Raw genomic sequence first — 22,667 nt, 5'->3', positions numbered from 1 at the left:
TTTGCTGCCATTTGAGACCAACTACAAAAATTACTAAGCAACTTGTGTCTACTATCTGAATATACAGTTACTATCTTTGCTTGTTCTTTGTTCAAACATTTAGACAAGTATTGGGTTTGTGAGTTAAGCTTCGAGACAGATTGATTCATTTTAAGCATTCAAAGGGAAAGAGCCTTCCCCAGCTACGTTAGAGGAAGCTGTTGCTTGAAAATCACATATCTAGGTTACATCTTGATGAAAAGTTGAGTTTGTTGAGAAGAGAGAGAGAGAGAGAGAGAGAGAGAGAGAGAGAGAGAGAGAGAGAGAGAGAGACAGACAGACAGACAGACAGACAGAATGAGGGAGAGAAAGAGGAAGAGAGAGAAAGATATTGATTTAGAGAGAGAGAGAGAGAGAGAGAGAGAGAGAGAGAGAGAGAGAGAGAGAGAGAGAGAGAGAGATTGACTTCCGTAGCTAAGTATAACTGAGTCCTTTGAAGTTTCAACCCATTAATTATAACCCTATACTCATGTCTGATCTATGGTCAAATTCGTTCAGTTTCAGGTCAATTTGTCGATGGCCATTAATTTAGGAGAAAATTAACTAGGTATAAAAGGTAATTATAAATAAACATTAAGTATGTTCCTATTTCGTTTCCTCAAGAACACTTGGATAAGAATTTTGGGTAATTATTATTATTATATTATTATTATTATTATTATTATTATTATTATTATTATTATTATTCAGAAGATGAACCCTATTCATACGGAGCAAGCCCAATACAGGGGCTACTGGCTTGAAATTTAAGCTTTTCAGAGAATATTATGGTGTTCATTAGAAAGAAGTACTAGAAGGTAATGTGAAATACAGAAAGAAGAGATCACTTCTTAAAAAAGAAAAAATAAATAAACAAGTTAATAAATATATAGAAAAATATGAGTCAGTTATTAAAATACAAAGAGAATTTTATCAGGGTAGTAATGGATGGCATCTTCGCTTGAATTTCTGAAGTTCCAGTTGCACGGCTTCGTCTGGGAGGCTGTTCCACAGTCAAGCGGTGTGAGGAATAAAGGACCTCTGGAACTTTGGAGAAGTTCGACAGCGAGGCACATTTACTGAATATGCTGCTTTTTAAGTGAAATGTAAAATAAAATCTCATATTATTATTTACTTCTCAGTTAAGTTCCCTCTGATGGTAAATGAAAATGGAATTTTGACAAGAAATTGGGTAATGAAGTAGTTGGAGGGAATATATACATTAAAGATGATTTCTATTAGAGAGTGAAGATTATTTTCTCTCTCTCTCTCTGTACATATATATATATATATATATATATATATATATATATATATATATATATATATATATATATATATATATATATATATATATATCTTTTTTATCACATCAACGTGATTCATATACAATCAGTAAGCTACAAACGTCCTTTAATATCCAATTCGCTCTACTTCGGAAATAATATATTTTCATATATGTTACCGAAGGGGATTTTTTTTTTTTTTTTTTAGTTCTTGGACGCATTAACCCACACGGCCAGCAAGTGAGGTATAAGTGGATATCGGCTCCCAGCTACAAATCCCCGTCGAACTCAGGTGTTTGTATTTAGAGACGGTATCCACCCACCTCTGCCATGTTGACCGTGTAGTGCGTTTGTCGCAAGCAGCCATATTATGACTTTTTATCACATCACCGGGATTCATATACAATCAGTAAGCTACAAACGTCCTTTAATATCCAATTCGCTCTACTTCGAAAATAACATATTTTCATATATGTTACCGAAGGGGAATTTTTTTTTTTAGTTGACAATAAGTTCGTCGTCCCGTGGGCTCGAACCAGCGACGGGACGTCGAACTTATTATCAACTAAAAAAAAAAAAAATCCCCTTCGGTAACATATATGAAAATATATTATTTCCGAAGTAGAGCGAATTGGATATTAAAGGACGTTTGTAGCTTACTGATTGTATATGAATCACGGTGATGTGATAAAAAGTCATCATATGGCTGCTTGCGACAAACGCACTACACTGTCAACATGGCAGAGGTGGGTGGGTATCGTCTCTAAATACAAACACCTGAGTTCGACGGGGATTTGTAGCTGGGAGCCGATATCCACTTATACCTCACTTGCTGGCCGTGTGGGTTAATGCGTCCACTGTAGTCCTGAGTTCTTGTCCTTTGCTGGTTTGAGCCCACGGGGCGACGAACTTATTATCAACTAAAAAAAAAAAAAAAATTCCCCTTCTGTAACATATATGAAAATATATTATTTCCGAAGTAGAGCAAATTGGATATTAAAGGACATTTGTAGCTTACTGATATATATATATATATATATATATATATATATATATATATATATATATATATATATACATATATATAAAATATACATATATACATAAAAATGTGTATATACATATATACTGTATATGTATATATACAGATATATATATATATATATATATATATATATATATATATATATATATATATATATATATATATATATATATATTTATTTATATATATATACATATATATAAAGACACAGGGAGAGAGAGAGAGAGAGAGATTGTATATCTATGAATAAAAGTATCTTAAATATATGTTCCCTTTGAATGCAATGTCTTGTGCTAATCCCATTTCCAAATACCGTCAACTGGACCTTTAATACGATCTAATTCACGAATAATTTTATAATATTTTCTTTATAAAACAAGAATTGAAAGTACTGTAGGGAGAGCTCTTGATATTCAAGGTAATTATTGCCTGGTTTCCCTTTCTAAACCTCTTTCATTTTGGTTTTGTTTGCACACTCGTTGAAAATCGCCTTTACTCGATTCATAATTCAAAGTTCCCAATAGTAAAGTGAATCAGTAAATATAAGTAAAATCCTTTTTCTTTGGCTGAAGATTCGTTTCTTTTAAAAAAAATCTGCATCTCCCTTTTCAGAAAACCTGATATATCCTTCGAATCGTTTCGTTTCCCAAGTAGTAATCGGATCTGAATGAAGATATCCTTTCGCTTTACTCTTTTTTGGGATGAGATAAGAATATTTGAAATTCATTTTTCACATTTCACTTGGCGGAGATGCTTGTTTCTCATGAGGGGAAATATTTTCCCAAGTTCTAGGTGGCTAAGGTAATTAGGCAAAGCGGATTTATTCCGAGCCGTGAGTGGCTGGAAACCCATCGATTAGTCGGCAGCCAGCCAATCAACGGCCTCTTTTCCATATGGGCGGGGCTTGTTGCGTAAGTCGGTCTGTGAACTTCCAGAGATTCTTGCATCCAGTTATCTCCCGGACTCGAAACGTCGACCAATCACAGCCGAGCTCAGGCGAAGAAGCGGATTTTGTTTGGTCTTTCCCCGTGACGTCAGAGTCCAAAATACGACGGCCTAGAGGAGGGGAGCCGTTGGAAAGCTTTCGGGAGGGAGAGAGTCAGGTGGATTTGTCATCAGGGGAGGGTATAAGGGAGATGAAGAGTCTGGAACCAATATGTCTGCTGTCAGGCCCAGTCGCCACTACAATCACGGCTCGCGCTCTCATTGGTGGGCGGGCGAACCCTCTACGGTCCTTTGGCAAGTGCAGCAGTCGGGCGCGAAATAGATTCAACGGTATACATCAGCACCATTAGGAGCACTGTCAATTCCAGAAGCACCGAGGGACCCCGTGGCTGGGGAGCCAGAATTTCAATTTTTAGCCCCCGTGAGCGTCAGTCTTTGGTGACAGAGGACAAAAAGTGGAGGTTGAGAGGCAGTATGGCTGAGGCCGTGGTGGGAATGGGATCCGTCGCCCCAGTTCCTCGTCAGATCGGCTGTGGTCAGGTCGCGTCCTCCCAGATCGCCAGTCCGCCTTACTCCGAGTTCTTCACCTCCTTGCCCCAGAGCCACACGCCCCCGGCTCAGTACGCCCACACCTACGCCCACCACCAACAAGTCCAACAGGGCATTCGAGGCGGTGGCGGCGGCGGGGGCGGCGGGGACCTCGGCTGCAACAGTCCTCCCTCGGCCACTTCCATCGGCAGCCTGACCCAGCTGGGTCAGGTGACAAACCAGGTGACCAGCGGGTCCAATCACCTGGCTGATTACGGAGCTGCCTTCACGGCAGGCGTGCCAGCGTCGCTGCCGACGGCGGCGGCAGCCAGCGGCAGCAGTTCGAGCACCATCAACACGATCAGCAGCTCCTCCAACAATAACAACAACAACAATCCCTCGGGGCACGTGGCTGCTGTAGCAGCAGCTGCTGGGGGGAACGTCAGGACGGTCAACATGCAGCAGGGCGGGTATTGCGAGGAGGAGGAGCTGCCCTCCTGTGCCTTTGCCCACCCCCACCTCCACAGTCTGCCCTTCCTCGTGCATGGTAGGTCCTCCAGAGAGCTTTTTTTTTTATCATCATCATCCTCATTTATCCGATCTTTTTTTCTTATTTATTTATCAAGCTTGATATTGCCTTTCAGATCTAGCTTTTACGTAGATGTTCTATTACCAGGTAGAAATATCTTGTTATAAATCAGTGCAGTGGTGTTAAGATTTATATATATATATATATATATATATATATATATATATATATATATATATATATATATATACATATATATATAATTAATATATATATAGTATATAGGCTATATATATATTTATACTGTATATATGTATATATATATATATATATATATATATATATATATATATATATATATATTTATATGTATATATATACACACACATGTATGGATATATATGTGTATATATATGTATATATATATATATATATATATATATATATATATATATATATATATATATATATATATATATATATATATATATATCTATGTACAGTATATATATATATATATATATATATATATATATATTGATTACATATCATGTAATTTCTTTAATTAGCATTTACTCGAAGTTAACCGTAACAATAATACTAATAGACCCCATTCTGTCCTCAGGGGTTCATGTAACGACAGAAATACTTTTTATCCTCGAGGACAAATATAAATCTAATAAATCCCATTTGAAAAATGTCAAAGAATGTTTGTAATATAGAGAGGACTCAGAGGAAGTATGGAAGCAGCTGAAACTGAGTGATGGTGGAATGAGACATGAACTGAATCTTTTAATATCTATTATTAAATGTTTGAAACCGCAAGTTGTCTTGGGTGCAGGAATTAAGGCGTTGATGTACTTGCTTGGATGCAGGAACTAAGGCCTTGATGTTGATCATAGATTTTTGGAAAAAATAAACGGAAGGAACTGTTGCCATTTTAGTTTTCTGAAAAGAAAACTATTGTGCCGGCTTTGTCTGTCCGTCTGCACTTTTTTCTGTCCGCACTTTTCCTATCCGCCCTCAGATCTTGAAAGCTACTGAGGCTAGAGGGCTGCAAATTGGTACGTTGATCATCAACCCTCCAATCATCAAACATACCAAATTACAGCCCTCTAGCCGTAGTAGTTTTTATTTTATTTAAGGTTACAGTTAGCCTTAATCGTGCTTCTGGCAACGCAACAACACAGGCCACCACGGCCGGCTGAGAGTTTCATGGGCCACGGCTCATACAGCATTATACCGAGACCACCTAAAGATAGATCTATTTTCGGTGGCCTTGATTACGCGCCGTACAGAAAACTCGATTGCGCTGAAGAAACTTCGGCGCATTTCTTACTTGTTTGTATAGCATATTTGGAATAAGAATGATTCCAGAGGTCCTTTATTCTTCACACCGTTGGACAGTGGAGCAATCTCCCAGGGGATGTTGTGCAATTAGAACCTCAAAACAATTCAACTCGTATTTTAACACTTTATTTACATTCTTATCTACTTATTTATCAGTTTGTTAGTTTGCCTTTCTTTCTCTTCTAATAGCTGATCTCTTCTTTCTGTATTTCCCATTGCCTTCTGTTACTTCTTTCAAATGAACTCTCTGGAACCTTGAATTTCAAGTCAGTGCCCCCTGTAGGCTTGTTCCATATGAAAAGGGTCCATGTTCTGAATAATAGTAATAATAATAATAATAATAATATTAATAATAATAATAATAATAATAAGATAGTGCTAAATCTAGTTATTGTGTGATTAAAAAGAATATCACTGGTGAAATAAGAGAATTTTTAGGTGAGATGATCATTTTGAGGTGATTACAGTACCGGAGGTCATTAAGAAATTATAGTTTAGAAGAAAAATTTTACCTATGGTACAAAACACATTTACCCTAAAATCAGTTCCAAGTTGTTGCCACAGTATAAAGACATTCAATTTTGTTAGAAATTCTGGTTTATTTCGTATTCACTCCGGACTGGCTCTTTCGGAAATCGAACTTTTATAGGAAAATTAAACCCACTGATATATTCTTTAAGCTTCTAGGTACGTAATATTGTTTCTTTAATTGTTTGTTAAAAAAATTTATCTGGAAATCTTTCTTTTTTTTATAAGTTAGTTCACATTTTATCACATAGTTACGAAGATTTACCGTAAGTAATGTCAAATATATGGAGACCATAGAAACGCCAAAATGTGGAAAATAACGGCTATATTTCAGAGACCAAACTATCTGTCTCCTCAGGAATTCTGTTGTAACAGAAAATATTTCACACTCATCTTAAGTAATATATTTATAAGTTCCCTGTGGTTGTCATAGTGAATTGTTTGAATGACACTGATAAAGTGCTTAAAATCTTTGTCTAAAGAAACATGATATATGGAAAATTATTTTATTTCAGTAACGTATACCGAAGAATCTTGCAAACTGCAGATGCCATTTGTCTCTTACCTCGATTCAGAACTTACAAAACACCTCAAGCTTTTTGCAAGCGAATTCAGTAAAAAGGTTCATGCCGTGGGGTGTGTGAGAAGTTCGGTCCCTGCTCCTGAAAAAAAAATTAAAAACTTCACGAAAGTCTGAATGAGTCTAAGATCTTAGAAGCGATGACACAAACTTGAATTCGTCAGCTGTTGTGTTGAGCTGACTGTTTGATTGCTAGTTAACAGGCTTAAGCAAAATGTATTTTTCACTACTTATGAATAATTTTGTTAAAGCTGGGCCTCGTTTAGTACAACAAACGATTAGATTTTCTGGGGTGACCCTGGATATGAATAAAAACTTTTCATTTTTTGGGAGGGTTCCAAATCATGGGTGGCTCGGTCTTCTTCACTAGACCTATGTCATGAGACGTTGTCAAGAGATACTGAGGAAAGTTCTCATCAGAAACAGACAAAATAAACAGATAGAGATAAAATGATCTAACGATAAAAGAATATTTTCCTGTAAAGATACATATACGTTATGTTAATATAAATTAAACTCAGATGCCTTCTCTCAAAGGCCCAAGAATAGCCGATACATTCTAGCCGAAGTCCCCGGGGGAGAAGTCTTTATGGTCCCATGGCATCTTTAGATTTGTATCAGTAGTACGTCTTCTGCAAAAGCTGTGGATTCAGTTATATATATATATGTATATATATATATATATATATATATATATATATATATATATATATATATATATATATATATATATATATATATATATTATCACTTACACAGTTGTTCTATGCATTAATACAATTAATAACAGAACCTCAATTAAACTGAATGGTAACTAGCGGAGATGTTTGTTCAGGAAAAGTTACAGGCTTTCCAGGGCTATCTGTCCTCATCAGCTAACAGTCGATGGGGACAGTTAGTTCTGGAAAGCCTGTAATTTTTAAAAATAAATATCTCCGGTAGAAACCATCCACCATAAACGGGATCCTATTAATCAATATATATATATATATATATATATATATATATATATATATATATATATATATATATGTATATATATATATATAATCTTGTCTTTATGTCCATATTTTTTACATACATTTCGTCATCATTAACAAAAGATATCGGCGTCAATGACCTTAGTTGTTACGGTGCCAGAGAACATTAAATCAATAATTCAATATATCGAATGAAGGGCATTTCTTCAAGTCCTGTATTCGTGTAAAGTTATGTAAAGCTTCCTAGGTAATTTACGTCTGAGGAATTTTTTTTTTTTTTTACTAAATTTTGAAAATACACATTCACGTGCAAATCCTTGTTGGTTTCCGCGAGTGCTTGACAAAATCCATGAGTGCTTCTAGTGTATGTGTGTGTGTAAGAGAGAGAGAAAGAGAGAGAGAGAGAGAGAATCAATAGTCGTCTGTACCCAGATATTTACCTAATTATAATTCAGCCTTGACTGATGAAGGAATTGAAGTCTTTTCAAATTCCCTGGAAAAAGTCATGTTTTAAAGGAGGGAGAGAGACAGAGAGACAGAGAGATAGAGACAGAGAGAGAGAGAGAGGGAGAGAGAGAGACACAGACAGACAGACAGACAGAGAGACAGAGACAGAGACAGAGAGAGAGAGAGAGAGAGAGAGAGAGAGAGAGAGAGAGAGAGAATCAATAGTCTTCTGTACCCCGATATATACCTAATTATAATTCAGCCTTGACTGATGAAGGAATTGAAGTCTTTTCAGATTCCCTGGAAAAAGTCATGTTTTAAGAGAGAGAGAGAGAGAGAGAGAGAGAGAGAGAGAATCAATAGTCTTCTGTACCCCGATATCTACCTAATTATAATTCAGCCTTGACTGATGAAGGAATTGAAGTCTTTTCAGATTCCCTGGAAAAAGTCATGTTTTAAAGGAGTGAGAGAGAGAGAGAGAGAGAGAGAGAGAGAGAGAGAGAGAGAGAGAGAGAGAGAGAGAGAGAGAGAGAGAGAGAGAGAGAGAATCAATAGTCTTCTGTACCCCGATACTTACCTAATTATAATTCAGCCTTGACTGATGAAGGAATTGAAGTCTTTTCAGATTCCCTGGAAAAAGTCATGTTTCAAAAGAAAGAAAGAGAGAGAGAGAGAGAGAGAGAGAGAGAGAGAGTGAATCAATAGTCTTCTGTACCCCGGTATTTACCCAATTATAATTCAGCCTTGACTGATGAAGGAATTGAAGTCTTTCAAATTCCCTGGAAAAAGTCATTTTCAATAGTCTTCTGTACCCCGATATCTACCTAATTATAATTCAGCCTTGACTGATGAGGGGATTGAAGTCTTTTCAAATTTCATGGAAAAAGTCATGTTTTAAAAGAGAGAGAGAGAGAGAGAGAGAGAGAGAGAGAGAGAGAGAGAGAATCAGTAGTCTTCTGTACCCCGATATCTACCTAATTATAATTCAGCTTTGACTGATGAAGGAATTGGAGTCTTTAAAAATTCCCTAGAAAAATTCATAAGTTTCAGTGGAGAGAGAGAGAGAGAGAGAGAGAGAGAGGTTAGTGTACATACACATAATAGAACTTCTGAGCTAGGAAAATCGCTTCCTTTCTGTTATGTCAAACATAAATAAAACTATAAAATAAAAATACCTGCAAAGAGAGAATGATCACACTATCTTTGCTCGCGAAATCAGCCTTCGTCATTTGAATCACGAAATTTTGTGGACTGTTTACCAAAACAAAACTTGGGATCTTGAGGAAGAGATGGAGAACTCTAGTTATAAAATTGGTCCTTTTTTGTTTTCTTACCCAGATACACAAATCCTTAGCCAAGAAAAATAACAATATCTTAGCGAAGAGGGTAACACGTATTCAGTTTTCAAGACACTAATTAGTATTGAAGACACTCATTGTAAGTAAAAATAGTAGTGTTATTTCAGTGCAAAAATATAGCAATATTCAAATGAAAGAAAAGTAGCAATACTGAAGTTACTCATCGCTACGTTCGAGAAATACTTAGAAATAACACCATGTGAATGCAGAATGAACGCGATATTTATTTCATCTTTGAAGTTTGTGCAATTTAGGCATAATTGCAAGAGGTCCCTGGATTATTCAAAATTACATCAATCTCTCATAAGATGGGAATGCGTGCGATGACAGAACTTGAGGTATGATGGACGAGATGTGAATATGTTTACTAGAAAGACAAAATGGTTTGTTTTGGGCATTTATATATCAGCAAAGTCCTCGTGTGGTACGCTGTAGGTTTTGTTAAAAGGTGTTATGCAGTGTCCGTTCGGCCCCAAGCTGCACGCATTGTTTAGTCTTTTAGTTTTACTCCATCCTCACTTCCTTTCTTCACTTTTGCTGTCCAACCTCTCTAACTCCCACTTTTCACTGTCTTGAGCGCTGAATGGACGATAATGCCTAAGTGCTTGATTTGACAGCCTGAATTTCAGAAACAATAAATTGATTATTAGTACAGAATCTGACTTACAAAACGAAGAGCGAGTGTAAATCAAGGAATATACTGGGAATAAGTATAAAAATCTTTCATTTTTCATCATGACAGCAATATAGAAAGTGTTTAAACTAGATCACATAATGACATGCAATGTTACTGAAGTTAATTCACCTAAAAAAAAAAAGTAAAAAATGCGCCGAAGTCTCTTCGGCGCAATCGAGTTTTCTGTACAGCCGCTTCAGCGTATGATCAAGGCTACCGTAGATCTATCTTTTGGTGGTCTCGGTATAATACTGTATGAGCCACGGCCCATGAAACCTTAACCATGGGCCGGTGGTGGCCTATCCTATATCGTTGCCAGAACCACGATTATGGCTAATTTTAACCTTGAATAAAATGAAAACTACTGAGGCTAGAGGGCTGCAATTTGGTATGTTTGATGATTGCAGAGTGGATGATCAACGTACCAATTTGCAGCCCTCTAGCCTCAGTACCTTATAAGATCTGAGGGCGGAGAGAAAAAGTGCTGACAGAAAAAGTGCGGACGGGCAGACAAAGCCGGCACAATAGTTTACTTTTCAGAAAACTAAAAAGCTCGCATTACCCGAGAACTTGTTCTTAAGCTTTGAAAGGTGGTCCAGTTAAGAAAAATATATCTTATTCAATTTGGTAAAGATTTGGAACACCTTTAAAACGTTTTATACATCAAAATCTAACATGGACCCACACTTGGATAAAGGGCTAATTCAGGGAGAAATTACTTATTCAAAAAAAATTGTTTTTGTAAAGACCCACATTTCCTCTCGAGGGAGAATGGCGTTCACGCCTCTTCATTGCGTCTAAGTGACTTTCCCCTTATTATTCTTTATTTCCTTTTGCAATTCGTTCAATTGCATGCCTTTCCCCGATGCGATTCAGCAAAGTCGCGTCGCCTAGCAGAGACCAAGTGACATTTGACCCTCGAAAGGGATAGTGAACAAAGAAGATACATGATGCGCAACTCGACCAGAGAGAGAGACGCATCTCGATGCGTCTTTCCTTGCGACTCGAGGAAAAAGATTGACGGAACAGACAATGCGCAGATGTGTAAGGCTTACTGGGCATTCCTCTGCGTATTCTTTCAGCAACAGAAATAGTTCAAATGCCCTGCCCTCGGCGGGAGAAATGCAGCCAGACCTCAACTGGCCGCCATTTTGCTGTGAGGTGTGCAAGACGCGTCTATTGATTTTCCTGGAGAGCATCCATCTTGGATGGCGCTAGGGAGACCGGAAGCTTCTCCTTTCTTCTTCTTCTTCTTCTTCTTCTTCTCCTTCTTCTTCTTCTTCTTCCTGTACCTTCCAGCCTCACCAGAAAGAAAAGTTCTTGAACCATGTGTATTATATATGTATATAAATATACACACACACACACACACACACACACACACATATATATATATATATATATATATATATATATATATATATATATATATATATATATATATATATATATATGTATATATATATATATATATATATATATATATATATATATATATATATATATATACTACATAAATAATATGATTATGATATTCGTCTTTCACAAGCACATATAAGTTACCGAATATTTCCTGACTGAAAGTCATCCACGGTCTTCTAGTTCAAACTGAATTCCATTTGTATTATGTGCAATTTCAAAGATACAGTTCCCTTAAACATAACAAAATCAACAGATGTGCATAAATTTTGTATTGGCTACTTATGGGAGACATATGTTGCATTTGTGTAAAGCATCTGTCAACGTGTATTAGTGTATAATACGTCTAGCATCAGGTACCTATTTGTGAGTTCTCCCACTAAAAAAAAAAAAGTAAAAAATGCGTCGAAATTTCTTCGGCGCTATCGAGTTTTCTGTACAGCCGCTACAGCGTATAATCAAAGCCACCGAAAACAGATCTATCTTTCGGTGGTCTCGATATAATGCTGTATGAGCCGCGGCCCACGAAACTTCAACCACTGCCCGGTGGTGGCCTATCCTATATCGTTGCCAGTAGCACGAATATGGCTATCTTTAACCTTAAATAAAATCAAAACTACTGAGGAGGCTAGAGGGCTGCAATTTGGTATGTTTAATGATTGGAGGATGGATGATCAACATATTAATTGGCAGCCCTCTAGCCTCAGTAGTTTTTAAATCTGATGGCGAACAGATAAAAGTGCGGACGGACAGACAAAGCCGGCACGATAGTTTTCTTTTCAGAAAACTAATAATAAAAAAATTATTCTTATTCGCTTATACCACGTAAGCTTTGTATATAGAACTGTTTTTCTGTACTTCTTAATTGATGCATTTACTCGCAAGTAATATATCTTTTTCGAACAAAGTTGCTAATCAGTGTATGACTGAATTCCGGATACACATCCCACATAATATCACAGTCTCATCTCTGCTTGAAAATGCTAAATTGCAATGGCTTCTATGTCGTAGATTTCTGTACAATGTTCTTAGTTTTTCTCCATTTAAAATTCCACTAGATTCCTCAAACTGTCTTGCTGTATTGAAAGTCATCTACAGGTTGATAGATAATTCCCTAAATGTTATCATTTGCCAAGCGTATACTTACTTTTTTTTAATATCTAAAGCTAATAATAATGTGAGAATAGAAGCGCACATTTCATTCAATGGGTCTTTTCCCTTATTGTCAACTGTAAGGAGATTGGTCGTCGAGTTTTCATCAGTAATTTATGATAAAAATAATTCATAAAAATCTCATAATAGCATGAGTCACTAAAATGGTGAAGAAATCCACAGTGGTGCAAATGCATAGTTGAAATGTACATACAGGGTATATATATATATATATATATATATATATATATATATATATATATATATATATATATATATATAGTAGAAATGTATATACAAGTGCATAATGTTTAATATAATAGAATTATGTATACAAACGAGCTCTTCGGAGAACCTACTCGATTCTCCTTCTCAGTCAGATTGAGAAGAAGAATCGAGCAAGTTCTCGAAAGCTCTCGCTTTGTATATATATTTCTAATATATATCTACATTTACACAACTGTGCTGCCCTAAAACGGAAAACTGCAGTATCTGCAAAACTTTCGAAATTGAGACATGCCACCTATTGGGCTCGTGAAACACTAATACGCAAGTTACTGCAGTTTCAGAATGATTCTTCAGTGCTTTATTTAGAAGGTCCCATTTGCAGTATCTGCAAAATCAGTATAACGCAATGGAAAACTGCAGTATCTACCATTTTTTCTCAGTTTTGTACTTTTGCAGATACTGCAGTCTTCCATTTTAGGGCGGTGTGGATTTCCTCGCCAATAAAAACAGTCTAAAATTCTTTTATTCCTGCAGGAGGCGAGGAAGGAGAGGAGGAATATTACCCGACAGGGTCCCCCTACAGGGTGCAGCGCCATGCCGCGAACATAAGGGAAAGGAAACGGATGCTCAGGTGAGTCTATTGACGAATGGGACTCTTCTTACCTGGGCTTAATTACAAGAAAGGTACACCTTTAGTTTTATTGAACACAGCAGTGCAAATGTTGATTTTTCTATATTTTGTTTTTTGTCATCGATGTTTTGCAGATTCTCTTTGCTGTGTTATAATAATAATAATAATAATAATAATAATAATAATAATAATAATAATAATAATAATAATAATAATAATAATAATGTAATTTTATGGGAAAGTTGCACCTTTCGTTTTATTGAACACAGCCGTGCAAATGTTGATTTTCTATATTTTCTATTTTGTCATCAATGTTTTGCAGGTTCTGTTGGCTCTGTTATAATAATAATAATAATAATAATAATAATAATAATAATAATAATAATAATAATAATAATAATAATAATAATAATAATAATTTTATAAGAAAGGTGTACATTCAGTTTTATTGAACGCCTTCGTGTAAATGTATGTTTTTTTGTTTTTTGTTTGCTTTTGGTTATCGATATATACAGGTTTCGTGGACTCTTTAATAATAATAATAATAATAATAATAATAATAATAATAATAATAATAATAATAATAATAATAATAATAATAATGTAATTTTATGGGAAAGTTGCACCTTTCGTTTTATTGAACACAGCCGTGCAAATGTTGATTTTTCTATATTTTCTATTTTGTCATCAATGTTTTGCAGGTTCTGTTGGCTCTGTTATAATAATAATAATAATAATAATAATAATAATAATAATAATAATAATAATAATAATAATAATAATAATAATAATAATAATAATAATAATAAGCTTTTAGGCCACACCTGACCTGGTCAATATAGAACCCAAATAGCATATGTACTAGATGCAGACATACAGTGAGACATGAGAGTAAAGGACAGAGGAAGTTAGATAAGGAGACAATGGCGACCTGAAGTTAAAGAAGTAATTAATATCTTTTGGAGATCAGGAGTAATCTCTGAGGACATTTGAAAGAACTGGGAGAGGACTGGATGCTTAAACCTCCAATTGAGCTTGTTTCAGAAAAAAATGTGCTGCTGGCCACAGCAAGGATTATTATTTACGGGTGAAACTCTCACGCTTGAGAGAGAGAGAGAGAGAGAGAGAGAGAGAGAGAGAGAGGATAAATTACTTCAAACCATGTAATTTCAAATTCCTGCTGCACCTCGATTTGGGCTTTAGATTTAAAGGTGAAAGACCTACATTTGAGAGAGAGAGAGAGAGAGAGAGATTTTAATCACCTCAAATCATGTACTGACAAAATTCCTGCTGTAAACACCCACTGATTTTCATAGATCTCGGGTCCGCTTGTTGTACAAGACAGTGCACTCTTGCTTCTGTAATGCACATTTCCTCATATGACATAGGGAAGGTTACGCTCGCACTCAGTTCCCGCCCTTCTATCCGTATCCGGACGTGGGGCAATTATAGTTAATCCGGATGTTTATTTTTCTCTGGTAATGAATTCAACTTTAGCTACAGATAATCTAGTCAGAGTTCTGCAGTATCATAATGATTAAATCATTATGATACACCAGCCATCAACAGTAACAATATTCATCAAGAGTAACAATAGTCATCAAGAGTAACAAAGGTCATCAAGCGTAATAACAGTTATCAAAAGTAAAAATAGTCAACAAAAGCAGTATCTCCGAAACGAAATCTTTGGCGACGCCACAAATGCGCAGCACAGTAGTCATCAAGAGTAGTAATAATCATAAAGAGTAATAATAATCATAAAGAGTAACAATAATCATCAAGATTAACAATAGTCACTAAGAATAATAATAGTCACCAAGAGCCCCATCTCCAGAACGAAGCATCTCGAGACAAAATACATGTTTAGATTGCTCTTCTCTTCTCCCTCCCCAGCAGTATAAACTCAGCTTTTGAAGAACTGCGCACGCACGTCCCCACCTTCCCCTACGAGAAGCGACTGAGCAAGATCGATACCCTTCGTCTAGCCATCGCCTACATTGCCCTCCTGCGGGAACTCCTGACGACGGAGTTCGATCCCATCAGCCATATCGAGAAGGGACTTCGAGGGGAACTGCCGTCGGATCAGTGTCACATCTGGAATACGAGTGGTGGGTCCTTTTTCGCGACTGTCGTATGTTTTGCCTCCATTCTGGGCTAAACGGGCCATCATAATCTTATCTTTTAATTAGCTTAATACTTTCTCTTCATACGATCATTTTTCGTATGTACAAATTTCATGAAGATTTGATTCGTTTTTAATGAATAAAATTGGGAAATTTTTAACTTAAGAAAAAAAAGAATTGCATAAATTGGTGCTGTAACTGAACCTAACCGCCTAACCAAACTTACAGCACTGCTTCTAATGCTAATATATATATAAATAAATAAATAAATACACACACACACACACACACACACACACACATATATATATATATATATATATATATATATATATATATATATATATATATATATATATAAAAGTTCCTTGCAGTTTTAACCTCCAGTTTAGTTTCAGTTTCGTTTTGTTATTGCCGGATCTTCACTGTAAAAAACGTCTGTCTAAAAGTGATTTATATTCAAATTTACTTATGTATTATTATATCTCCTTTTTTCCGAAAATTCCGTCCACAAATGTTGATTAATATCGCCTCTTTTGATTTAAAATGAAGGCCGGTATCGCTTTCCATTAGTAATATTTTGTCAATTTTATCCCTAGAATCAAATGCCTGACAGATTTGCAAAATGCGTCGTATATACTTCCAGTAGATCTTAGCTTGGTCGTAATGTTTTCATTCCGAGATCTTATCTAGCAGTTGTAATCATTGCTTATTGGCGATTTGCTTTTCATTATGACCAAGATATGTATCCTCTCTTTATCTTGACCATTTTTTCCAATTCTTTCATTCATATTCTTCTCATACATTAGTTCCCCGTAAGGGAAAAGTGTCGTCAATATGCCTCAGCTGGTGCACTGTAGGCATTACAAAAGTCCGGTCTTCAAGCTTGTTGTCCAACACCTCTAACGTTTATTGCTTAGTGGAGCTGTGGAGTTTTCTCCCAGTTCCACCTTTAGATCCTTGTGATTCATCTGCTTTATGTTCTGGACCTCTTTACCTTGCTGTCCAACTACTCCAACTTCACTTCTCGCTGTCTTAGGAAGCGCTGAACAGCTGAAAGTGCCTACCCAGTGCTTGGCTTGGCAGCCCAGATTTCATAACTCAATCAATCATCAAGTAATTTAACTCATAATATTGACGTGTAGTAATTACATTTCATTTTCTAATAGTCCATCACATCTCCTCTGTAGAGCTGCTTATTTCATCATAATTTTTATTCAAAGAAAATCTGAAAACCTAAAAATCTTTCTAACAGTCAATCACACCTCTTCTGTAGAGCTACTAATCTTATCATTCGTTTTTATTCAGAGAAAATCTGCAAATCTAATAATCTTTCTAACAGTCAGTCACATCTCCTCTGTAGAGCTACTAATTTTATCATTATTTTCATTTAGAGAAAATTTGAAAATATAAAAATCTTGCTAGTAGTCAATCACATCTCCTCTGTAGAGCTGCTAATCTTATCATTCTTTTCATTAAGAGAAAATCTGAAAATCTAAGTCTTTCTAACAGTCAATCACATCTCTGTAAATCTGCTAATTATCATTCTTTTTATTCAGAGAAAATTTTAAGATGTAAAAATCTTGCCAGCAATCATTCACATCTCCTCTGTAAATCTGCTAATTTTATCATTATTTTTATTCAGAGAAAATCTAAATATCTGAAAATCTGTAATTTTGGGAGTCCACTCCCTCATTTCATTTCTAACAGTCAGTCACATCTCCTCTGTACATCTGCTAATTTTATCATTATTTTTTTATTCAGAGAAAATCTGAAAATCCTGTAAATCTAGGAGTCCACTCTCGTTAATTAATCCTCTCCCAAAACCTAAATCTGCAGATTTAACGGCCAGATTATCTTGGATCAACTGGGAGAACCTGGGCGTCAGTCCGAATCGAAGGTCGATGTTCTCTTCGCTGTCCCTGACATCCGATGCTCTCAATAACTGATCTCAGTGATGACCAGAAAACAAAGAAGAAGAAGAAGATAAGACGAGGAGCGAGAAACGTGGAACGACTAACGTGAAGGTTTGTACAGGGAACGTGTGCAATGAACGTACGGTGGACAGTCTTCCGCGAAGGTGAAATAGATGATTAGTTACCAGTACCAGACTTTTGATAAGTCGTCGTTCTTTTGGATACACGACAGTTGCATACACGGCAGTCGTGGACATCAACATACACGGCTTTTGAATGAACGGCAGTCGTGGACATCAACATACACGGCTTTTGAATGAACGGCAGTCGTGAAAGTCAACATTCACGACAGTTGAATGCAAGGCAGTCGTGAAGATCAACATTCTCGACAGTTGAATGCACGACAGTCGTGAAAATCAATATTCATGACAGCTGAATGCACGGCAGTCGTGAAGATCAACATTCACGACAGTTGAATACAATGCAGTCGTGAAAATCAACATTCACGACGCCTGAATGCACGGCAGTTGTGAAAGTCAACATACGCGACGCTTGAATGCAAGGCAGTCGTGAAAACAGACATACAATACACGACACTTTAATGCGCTGCTGTCATGGAAATAAACGTACATGACTCTTTACTGTACGGCAGCCGTGCGAATGAACGTACACGACGCTTGAATGCACGGAAGTTGTGAAAGTCAACGCGCACAACAATTGAATGCACGACAGTCGTGAAAATAACGAAAAAATAAAAAATAAAAAAAGTGAAGTGAAAATGGAAATGTGGTGTATTTTATCAAACTTAAAGATGGAAAGTTTTTTGGCAAGAATGTGTAATGTTACCCAGGTAAGTGTGATTTAGAAATGTGCCGTTAGGAATAATACTGTTCAGATAGTTATATTTTCATCCATGTGTCTATCACAGAGGTTCTTAACTTTTTTATTACCACGCCCCCTCTGAGAGATGGTCCTTCCCATGCCCTCCCCCCCCCCCCCTCCAACCCCTTGCATCTATGAGTAAAATTCCCTCCCAGGTTTAAAGGAAAATAAAAAAAAAATAAAAAAAAAAGAGAAAGGGTGTTTTCATTCTTTTGGGAATGAGTTAGTGAGATACTTGCAAACTGCTTCTTAGCGGATCTTGGTAAGAGAATAACGAATATAATTAGAGAATTTTTAATCTTTCCCCAGGTCTCCGCCCCCACCCTGGAAAATGCTGACGCCCCAGGTTAAGATCCACTGGTCTATCAGATATTCCAGACTTATCTGTCAGTCATTTTCAAGAACCGAGAGGCTTAAACGATATACTCCTGTCATGGTCAACTGCTCTTTCCAAACCTTTAGTTTCTTTTCCTTCCCTTTGCTTTTCGTAATTGTTCATTCGCAGTTTGGATCGGTGTTCTGATAACTGAAGAAAGTTCGGACTCATTTCTCATGCTTTTATTTATGTATATAGTATGATACAAGAAGCCCATAAAAACGGCAAAATGTAGAAAGTTAATGCTATATTTCAGAGACCAACTGAAATATACCATTAACTCTCTACATTTTGGCGTTTTTAGGGGCTCGTTATATTAGATGGTATTCTGTTTTAACAGAAAATATTTCACAGTCATATAGCGTGAACGTAAGTGAGATTACTGTGAATTTGGTCAAAATAAAATCAAATTTCTGATATCAGTTTTAATCGGTTTTTGGTTTTGTCAATGGTTCAGAAAGTTTTATTAGAGCACTATAAGAATATTTCGGAAAGTGATACAGAATAGATTTTTAACATTCTTAGATATCTCAGCGAACATTACACAGTGCATAAACAGATCAGTTCTAACTCTTTGAAAAATAAAAGAGGATTTGCTTGTAAATGAAGTTCTTTAATGTAAAAAAAAAAGTTTAACTAATATAGCTTTTCTTGTTAGATCCATTTTTGCTCATCATTGGAAATAAGCCCAATACTGAAAAACTAAACTTTCGTTAAATTTAGCTAAAGAATCACTTTGTCTGTTTATTTCTAACTGTATGTACCGAAAGAAAGCTGAATTACTTTAGTGAAATATCTCACAAAACTGATAAGATAGTAAATGACTGGAAAATTTTGAGAGATACCAAAGGATTTTTACATATCTATTTGGAGAAAGAACTCCGTCTTAGCAGCAAAGTTTTTCTTGATATATAACAAAGTTAAAATGGACGTATAAGGAATTTAACGTTGAATCATGAGCATCTACTATCCATTTCAGGGACCGCGAGTCATCGTTTTTCTCAAATATCTTTCAAACTAATTATTTGATCGAAATGGTAATTTGACACAGTGTACAAGACACCGCCTGCTAATTTTTTGGCAATATAGTGCATTGTCAAGTGGTGTTAGTTAGGGCGTTTACTCTTGACTTTTAAAGGCAAAGTCGCATGAGTCAGCAGGACTGATCTACGCAATCGAACGTCCGCTATCCCCCATAGACAGGAAAGTTGGGGCGGATATTGGGAGGCCAGGAAAGTGGGTTGAGGGAGGGATGAGGAGGGGAAAGGAGAGGGAGGGACGGGATGGGGATAAAGGAGGTTCGAATGCATAGTTTGGTGATGCTTGGCAATACCATGTAAGCCAAGAGTATACGCTTTAACTAAAACCATTTGACATTGCACTATATTACAAAAAATTAGCAGGAGGTGTCATGTACACTGTGTCAAAGTACCATTTCGATCAAATAATTAATTTGAAAGATATTTGAGAAAAACGATGACTCGCCGTCCCCGAAATGGATAGGAGTTCAGGTAACGCTTCAATAATGCCAATGCTCGCTGTAATGGAATATACAGTAAGCTGTCAATAACTGGTCACGGTTCAATTATATCAAAACTATGTTGCAATTATTCTGAATATAAAACTTGAATTTATTGAAACAAAAAGGTATGGAATTCTGTTAGGGTAATTTTTCAGGGTTTCCTGTGGTAAAAAATAACCTTAATTGGTCTGAATTATTGATTTGAATCTCATCCATCATAATTCAGCTTTGGGACAGATTTTCTCAGGATAATCGACTTGCCAATCAAGACTAGATTTCTTGCACCACGAATGACTGATTTCAGAAGGAAATAACGTACAGCAATATCAAAATGTGTAAGTTTACGTAATGCCACGTACTATAGAATGAAACAGATTAACATTTACAAATCGAAAATAATTTACAATATATATATTGCTTTGTGTGGATCATTTAATCATATGAATGTATGTCATGGAGACAGGCCGATACTCTCTAGATTACAAAAAGAGAGAAAAGGCTCTATGGTTCCAATGCATGCTCGTCAACATAAATGTTACAATGAACGAGACACATGGAAAACATATCGAAAATGTATATGACTCACTGTGACCTAACCATAAGTCCCGTTAGAATAGTCAGCACAGCTAGTTCATTGTTGCCAAAGAATAGTCTTAAGTTTCCTCTGGCAATCTCATACGTTTCTGTACCTTCGTCTTGTGATATGTAAGTAACTCTAGTCGTCTTTATTATCGCTATCATATATATTTTCTTGTTATTGTATCGAATAAACTTGTGTTTCGAGGTTGTCCTCCTTCATATCCTTAGTTACATCCTGTGGGGGTTGGCGTGTAAGCTAGCCTGCTGGTAAACATACACGAAGGGCAGATGCGGACTGTAAAGTAGTTACTAGACAAGGCGTTCCCAAAGAAAGCCTCTGATTGGCTGGATCTACACAGAAGTGAGACCACTTCAGAGTTTGTGGGATTTTTAACTTAACCTTGCTTTGTCTGATTATATTGATTTTTTTCTATTTTAACCCTCAAAACACCCCAGCTAACCAGATGGTCCCATCTTGAATATATATATATATATATATATATATATATATATATATATATATATATATATATATATATATATATATATATATATATATATATATTAAGGTATACAATATTTGAGTGAGGTGTTTAAGTTTCAAGAAATTATTTATGTAAAGCACGAATAACTTTACTGAGATGACTGAGAATTGACTGCATATTAATCCTTCTTATCCATGCATACATACGTACATATACATATATATAATACATATGTGTGTGTACGTATGGATACGGAGGATTAATATGCAGTCAATTCTCAGTCATCTCAGCCAAGTTATACCTGCTTTACGAAAATAATTTCTTGAAACTTAAACACCTCACTCAAATATTGTATACCTTAAAATGAAAAGTAATATTAGATTTTCTGCAAATCGCAAAAAGTATAAGCCATTAAAAAAAACTACCGTATTTCAAAAAGATCTGAAGAAATTCTACAACATATGCAAAATTTAGAGTTCTGTGTGCACATATGCGCGCACGTGACTGCAAAAAAGACACCTGCACACACATAAACACACATTATTCCACATGCTTGCAGTAAAACCTGAAAGACAAGCAAAACCACATTCTAGTGCACGAACATTTCTTCGTCGCCGCCAGGAAAAATGAACGAAAGCATTCCGCGGAAATAGCAGCAATCTGTGCTCCAGTTTAGTCGCTGCCTCGTCGTCGACGAGAACAACAACCGGCTAAATCTGACAAGTTTATCCAAACATGACCTCAAGTCACAACACAGGCTTTTGAAGCGAGATGGAAGATCCGGCTCTCCAACGCTCTCAGATTTTGCTGGGCGGGACGCAAATTCCTGAGATATACAGTATATGCTAAATATTACACTAGCCACGGTTTTTTTGCCATGCCCCTAGGTTAGGTAAGGTTAGGTAGTAAAAGAGAAACACTGGTAACTTGGGTGTGGGAAACACAATGAGATAATTTTCAAGAAAATTCTATGGTTAGTTTTTAAGATATGGCGTCCCGCTTTTTTCACGGAAAGGTCGGTACTCGGTTACATCTCGGGAAAATGCTTGGATTCTGTGTTTAAGAAGAAGCCCCGGGGATATTT

General features: G+C 36.2%; 1 protein-coding gene across 2 annotated transcripts; it reads left to right on the top strand.

Moving 5' to 3' along the window:
• Positions 1-3,426: 3,426 nt before the first annotated feature.
• LOC136848556 (uncharacterized) lies at positions 3,427-21,302 on the top strand. 2 transcript variants are annotated; one of them, XM_067120839.1, is made up of 4 exons: positions 3,427-4,369; positions 13,604-13,700; positions 15,597-15,808; positions 17,663-21,302. In XM_067120839.1, the coding sequence occupies exons 1-4, from the start codon at positions 3,769-3,771 to the stop codon at positions 17,770-17,772; spliced, it is 1,020 nt and encodes a 339-aa protein (XP_066976940.1). In that variant the 5' UTR covers positions 3,427-3,768; the 3' UTR covers positions 17,773-21,302. The 2 variants fall into 2 exon arrangements, with proteins under 2 accessions (XP_066976940.1, XP_066976938.1); XM_067120837.1 differs by having other exon boundaries at positions 3,430-4,369; positions 15,594-15,808.
• The last annotated feature ends 1,365 nt before the right edge of the window (positions 21,303-22,667 follow it).

Source organism: Macrobrachium rosenbergii, chromosome 19 (genome assembly GCF_040412425.1).
Source record: "Macrobrachium rosenbergii isolate ZJJX-2024 chromosome 19, ASM4041242v1, whole genome shotgun sequence".
Taxonomy (NCBI): Eukaryota; Metazoa; Arthropoda; class Malacostraca; order Decapoda; family Palaemonidae; genus Macrobrachium; species Macrobrachium rosenbergii.
This window is presented reverse-complemented; position numbering and strand designations above follow the sequence as displayed.